At 26.1% G+C, this 7,224-nt stretch overlaps 1 protein-coding gene across 1 annotated transcript; it reads right to left on the bottom strand.

Annotated features, from left to right (window-relative positions):
- Positions 1–5,517: 5,517 nt before the first annotated feature.
- On the bottom strand, positions 5,518–6,719 carry LOC107473203 (FCS-Like Zinc finger 17). Its single transcript, XM_016092753.3, has 2 exons — positions 6,348–6,719; positions 5,518–6,003 (listed from the first exon to the last, which is right to left on the bottom strand). The coding sequence occupies exons 1-2, from the start codon at positions 6,656–6,658 to the stop codon at positions 5,805–5,807; spliced, it is 510 nt and encodes a 169-aa protein (XP_015948239.1). The 5' UTR covers positions 6,659–6,719; the 3' UTR covers positions 5,518–5,804.
- Positions 6,720–7,224: the final 505 nt, after the last annotated feature.

Below are 7,224 nucleotides of genomic sequence, written 5' to 3'. Positions count from 1 at the left end.
TGAAGAAGCATCAGCCTACCGGAGAGATGACGATGACAGAGTCGCCTCGCAGTGAGATTAAGCAAACCAAATGATTCCAAGTCACAACAAAAAAAATTCAAAATCTACCTAACAAAAATCATGTACAACGTTAAGTAAATAACCAAACTAAATGATTCCTAGTCACAGATTATGATAACTTAGAATATAACATCACAAAGCTTATGAACATTGTAACGAAGACACCATTACCAATAGTAACTAAAATATGAAAACAAAAATTTCAGAACCAGTAATCCCAAAAATGAAAATACCAATACTCTTTCTAGATTACACAATTAAAAAATAATTACAAAATGGAGAAAACGAGAAGACCTACCTCACGCACGGGAGGGAAGCACGAACAGAAGAGACGGTTACTGCGCACGGTGGCGCTGACAGAGGCACGGTGAACACAGTGAGAGCGCCCTCCAACAGATGAGACGACCTCACGCTCCTGCGACGGTGCCGGACTTCCACACGCGACGGGACTGTGGGGTTGATGTGGCTACGGTGGTTGACGTGACTGCCGGCGGCAGGTCTGTGTCGCCGACTAGTTAGGGCTTCAATTGTTAATTCCTTTCAGTTTCATCCAGGATAAAGGTTGGAGTGTGAATGCCCATTACCCAACAAAACTCTCCAAGCCGAAGCCCTCACGCCATTCTATTTCAGCCATGGCTTTTTTGCCATTCTAAGCAGGACAATTACGATATTTCACTTACTTTGCCAGGGATAATTTTGTCTATTCAACCTTCACTATAAGACAAAATTCTCATTGCCTACCTATTCGTACACAGTATACCATATGCCTCTTTTTTAGATTGCCATACCTGATAACTTTCCAAAATTATAATCAATCATGCTAGGTAATCAATTAGAGTATCGGTCAATAACAGTCAACTATTAGTTAGGCTGCAAGCCTACAAACAAGAACAAAAATAATTTAAAATAATGAAAAAAATATCTAAAATCTAATCAAAAAAAATATTTAAAACTAATTAAAAAAACATTTAAAATAATTGTAAAAGAAATATCTAAAATTTAAACAACATATGTAAAATGTAACAAAAAAATTCAAAACCAATGTAACAATATATCTAAAATCTAATAAAAAATCCAAAATCTGAACACAATAAAATTTTTTTAATTATGGTAAAAAAAATTACATCACTTTTAGACGGTTGTTATACTTGAATTTTAGATGTTTAAGTTTTAGAAGTTTCAAATACTTTTTTTTTTTGAGAATGTACAATAAAAAATAAATAAAATAAAATTATTAAAAAAGAAGAATGATTTCGGATATTTTTTATACTTGAATTTCGGATACTTAAATTTTAGAAGTTTCAAATATTTTTCTAAAAATGAATTAAAAAAGTAAATAAAAGCAAATTATTAAAAACGAAGGCATCATTTCATGAATGTTTCTTATTCTTAGATTTTAGATGTTTAAATTTTAGAAATTTCAGATATTTTTTTTAAAATATACATTAAAAAATAAATAAAAACAAATAATAAATCTGAATTTCGTATGTTTATATTTTTGAGGTTTAAGATTTTTTTATTATGTTAAATTTTTCGTTTTGAATAACTAACATATATACTTAACCTTTTAATGATAAAATCGAGCAGACTTGACCTATTTCCATCGATGACTCTAACAACCGAGTAGCTAACTAAAGATGCTATCCTGGTTGAGAAACTTTGAATGAAAACTGAAAAGTGATAATAAATCTTGAACAAGAAAAAATAAAACACGAGATTCAGAAGAAAGAAACTCTAACAGAGCAAAAACTAACAAATCTAAAATGCTGATTCCCCTTGTGTCAATTCTCTGTCTTCCCACTACAACAATATAGATTATTTTTTAGGGTTATAATGTGTAAAAGAAAATTAAAATTTGTCAAAAAACAAATTTTGACACTATTTTAACTATGAAAATATGTTAATAAAAGTTTTGTCAAAAATAGTATTTTTAACATATAAGCGATTGTGAAAAAAATTTAAATCTTATTTTGATAAATATTGGCCGTCAAAAATAATTTGTTAGAAAATTTTGAGAACATATTTTTTGTGATACTTATTAATTGTCAAAAATACTATTTATTTTGACACTTATTGACTATAAAATATTCTCAACAAAAAATTTTAACAAAGAATGAGATGTGATCTTGAAACTAAAGAATAAATTGAGATTTTGAAGATAAAGAATGAGTAGTATAATCCTAAACTGAGAGCAGTGTGATGTCAAAATTAACAGAGCCCAAAGAAGAAAAAAAATAGTAGAGTAAATTGAAAACAAATGAGTGTCAAAATTGAGGAGTAATTTTCTACGGTCAAATTTTTCGTCAAAAAAATATAGAAAATTTGACATTTGTGATATTTGTCAAAAATATATATTAATTTTGACATTTAATTATGGTGTTAAAAAATAAAGTGTCAAAATAACTCTATTTTCTTGTAGTGTCCTTAGCTTTAGTCCAGAGAAGTTTTACTGCTCTAGGGTTGAGAGATTGGGTTGTAGAATTTAAACTTTTGTGGCCCAAATCACATGATAATTAAAAAGAATTGACACTAATGCAACTTCAAAGTACACACAAAAAATATATAAAAAAATGTGATATCAATTATCATGCATCACCACCGAATATATGATAAAGTTTGTACGTTTATTTTTATGTTTGCGTCTCTTTATATATTTGCCGTATAGTTATATGTGTTGGCCATACTCTTGATATGCTCTTTTTGGTTTTGAATATATGCCATATTGCCATAAACTCTTTTTATGAATAAAATATTATATCATTTGTTAAAAAAATAATTAACTAAGAATATTTTCAATGCTAATTCTAATTTTATTTTATTTTGAATCTTATAAGAATACTATTAAGACCATATGTTATAAATAATAATTTAAAATTAAAAATAAAATTTGTTCTTCTAATGTTTCAAAATATTTGTAGTACCTTAATTAAAAATGCAAAAGTAGAAAGATTGTATGGAAAAGGTAGAAATTTTTGAAGTTTTTATTGATTATTAAATGTATAAAAATTCAACTTCTCTATAAAATTATTCTATATTTATCCTTAAAAAGAAAAAAAAAAACCTTAAAATCTAAAAGGACTTTATTCCACACGAAGTGGAGTACTACTGGCCATTATTCCAACTTAGCCCCTCGAAAATATAATTCCATCAAACTCAATTATTCATCTTTGGAACATGTTCCTCTTCCACCCTTCTTCTGCAATATATACTATATACTTTTGTTCTGAAAATAGCACCTCTGATTATGTGGAGGACAAATCATTAAAAATGTATTTGAATTATTTTAGCATCGATAAAAATATTTTTGAATTTTATTATTAATAAAAATATTTTTAAATTATTTAAATACACGATAAAATGTCTAATATTAAATATGTATTTATAAAAAATATTTTAGAAATTGAATTTTGATATAATTTTTACAGTATGATTAAAAAAATAAAATATTTTTATTTTTAAAATTTGATAATTTTTCACTAAATATATATTTTTTATGATTTTTTGTACAACCAATAATATTTTTAAAATATGAAAAAATATAAAAATCAAATTTTTATCCGGTTTTTTATGTATATTTTCTAAATAGTTATCTATATATTCTTATAAAATTTTGGATCAAATACATAAACAGTTTTTCAAATAAAATAGTCGTTTGTCATTTATAAAAAAAATAGAAAAAAGAACAGATAGGTACTTGACCTTTTGATTCGCGGACATTTAAGTTTTCAAGGATTTGAAATTGCATTTAAGTCTCTGACCTTTTTAAAACTTAGACATATCGATCTCTCGTGAACCCAATGAAAAAATTAAACGTGACTTCCGTTGTACTGACCTGGTTGATACGGATGTACACTGTAAAAGAATTTTTAAAATGGAATAAATTAGACCCAGAAATTGATGTGTCCAAATTTTAAAGAGGCCAATAAATTAAATATATTTTTAAATTCTTAGGGACTTAAATATTCATAGACCAAAAATTCTGGAATCGATTTGTCATATTCTCAAAAAAATAATATTCTTTTTAACATTTTTGTCCTATTTTAAAATAATTTGATGACTTTTTTATCAATAACAAAATTTAAAAATATTTTTATCTGCGTCAAAATAATTCAGATGTATTTTAATTTTTGTGGTTTATCCTTATGTGTAGAATAAACATTATAATGTTATTTAGTACTTTTTTTTCTATTGTATCTCTCCATCAAACGAAAAAAAAAACTAATATGTTATTTTGTAAATATAACTTTTATTTAAAGATTTATTGTTAACTAATAATAAATTATAAATTAATATATACACAAAGCATAATTCAAACTTTTAATATTTACTTGTTCAAATGAATAAACTAATCATTCCATCAATTAAAATTGATATATTCTTTACTACTGCTAATAAGATGCAAAAGCACCCTAACTAGTTTTAATTAGAGACAAAGCGTTGTGGGATATCATAGTTTTAGAGACATGATGATCAATTTAGGTTCATCTCACTATCACTCACAAAATCCTTTATTCATGGTAAGGATATCCGAATAATTAAGGTTCCTCTATATAGTTCAATGAACATCTTTTGACAAAGAGATAAAATGCCTAGAAAATTGTAATGGAACATGACACCACTACCTACCAGTTCTAGTTCCCCATTAAGTTGTCCTATCTTAGGGAGAAGAAAAAAAAAATAAAAGAAAAAGTAAAAGTAAAAGGCATCTTATATATATATATTTGGGCCATCATCAAAATACAATGACTTGTCACAATTTTGCTAAAAAGATTTCAAACTTAATTAATAAATTGAGTTTCCTTCACCTTTTTTCATTGAAAGGGGAAAAAACTCAAAAAAGGAAGGCATATGAAACTATATATATGGAAGTGTGGTACGGAAAAAAATAATTCCATTGATATAAAACTTGTTTACTTTATATAATTTTGATATGCATGTACCTAACAGCAAACTATATTATTTCAGATTAAATGGTCCACCATTTTTTCATTTAATAATTTACCAGTTTCTTAGTTGATGAATTAATTCTTATGCAAGCTAAGAGCCATATTCATCATCAATTGATGGATAAATATCTTGTATTGAAGCTCCCTTCAATATCAAAGTTAATGCAATGTGTCCACAGATTCCTTGGATTTTTGCATTAGACAAGAGAAAGACAATGATTGACAGGGTGTGACATAATGTATCATAATAATAAACCACATTGTGTAAATAATAAAATAAATAAAAAATTATATTAAGTAGATGTACACAAAAAATTAGTTACTAATTAGTTATCTTATAAAATATACATATTTAGAGTTTTTTAAATAAAATTATTATCCTACTATAAAAAAATTGATTATTTTAGAATACAATTATTTAATTAAAAAAATATGTGAGTAGATATGTATAAATGTAGTCACAAATATAAAATGACTGATTTTTTTTCTCGCATTGTTTTTAACAAATAAATAAATAAAAATCTACCTTATGTATTATTTAATTTGCATTTACTAATATATATAAGCTAGAAAATTACACTTCAGAAGCTCCACTATAAACAAAGTAGTACTAGTTAGTATTTACACTCATATCCAGCAATTAAAAGCAAAATGAAAGAGCTCAAATATATCTACATCAATATAATACATACATATATATATATATGGATCCCTCTCTCTACAAAATTATTGCCAGCAGTGACTTCCATTTTTGACAAGGAAATTTTGATTTGATTAATTAACACATAATAATTATTATTAGAGTCTATATTTGAGTCTTTGCATTCTGAGGTCTTCAAGTATGAGACGAGTTTCTAAGCGTGCATCATTGCAACAATGGTGTGTCCTATTATTATAAGATGCAACCATTTGCTTTGTAGAATTCTCTAATTCTCTCAAATCATCCAAAACTATTTGTCTGTTCCTACACTCTACGCTGCAGAAACCTTGGTCACCCCTGCATCATAATAATAATTATAATAATAATTAACCATCCATCATAGATAGTGTCTAATCTTATAAACTCCTCACTTTTTCATGCTTTCATTGATGTGGGACTAATTTCATGCACTCCTCACACTTGCAACATTAACACATATATATTTTACTTATATATGTAAAATCAAATTAAAACAATCCATCATCCTTGGAGATTAAATAATTAATATTTTTTAAAAATGAATTATTTAAAATTAACTTCTAGAAATATATATTTTTAGAGTAATAATTAAAATATAATTAAAAGAAAAAAATTAAAGTTGAGTTAAGATCAGAGAAGAGGGCCTTATTATAGATATTTACCTGTACATGTAGATATCCTTGTCAGATCTAAGCTGCTTATTGCAAAGGTTACAAGTTTTAAGGAAGCAATAATCTTCTTGAGGTTGTTGAGGGCATGTTTGGATTTGATGATTATGATGATTATATGCTTTATTTCTCACTAAGAGTAGTGAAGATTTCACAAGAACATTGCTCTTTGATGATGAGCTTGTGAGAAGCCTCAAACCAACAACAACATCCATGCTATTATTATTATTCTTGTTATTGTGATTGTTCCTTTTTTCTTCTTCTTGTGTTTCCACCATGAAAGAACTCATGAACTTTGGTAGCATCTTGGAGAGGTTTTTTTTTCTTTTTTTTTTTAAAGGAGAAGAAGGAGAAAGAATTAATGAAATGAATGAAAGAAAAGAAACAATGGTGGATATTTAAAAGGAAAAGCATGCCCCACGAAAGGGACAGCACCATTATTATTTTTTTTCCACCATAGTGTGTGTATAAATTAAAGTGTTACTAATTTTTTATTAACACGTGCTTCAATTGCATAATGCAAAATATAGTTTTTAAATCTCTTGTCTCTCAATGTTTCACTCATGCTTTTTCTATGGTCAAAAACGAAAAGTGCAAGAGTTAATTAAAATAAATACAAAAAATAATATCTGAAATCATTATTTTGGTCCTCAGAAGATTAATTAATACATAATTAGTTGAACGTATGATATGTTTTTGAGAAAAAAATATTAAGTGTACACAAAAAATTAATAATAAATGAACTATAATATATTTATATATTAATTTACTAATATTTATTATTTATTATATTATATTATATTATATTAAAATTGAGTTTTTAAATTTAATGATAGAGTTGATATAATATATTTTAAAAAATATTTTTTTA

This window comes from Arachis duranensis, chromosome 2, assembly GCF_000817695.3.
Source record: "Arachis duranensis cultivar V14167 chromosome 2, aradu.V14167.gnm2.J7QH, whole genome shotgun sequence".
Classification (NCBI taxonomy): domain Eukaryota; kingdom Viridiplantae; phylum Streptophyta; class Magnoliopsida; order Fabales; family Fabaceae; genus Arachis; species Arachis duranensis.
Note: the sequence above shows the minus strand (reverse complement) of the source record. Positions and strands in the feature narration are given on the sequence as shown.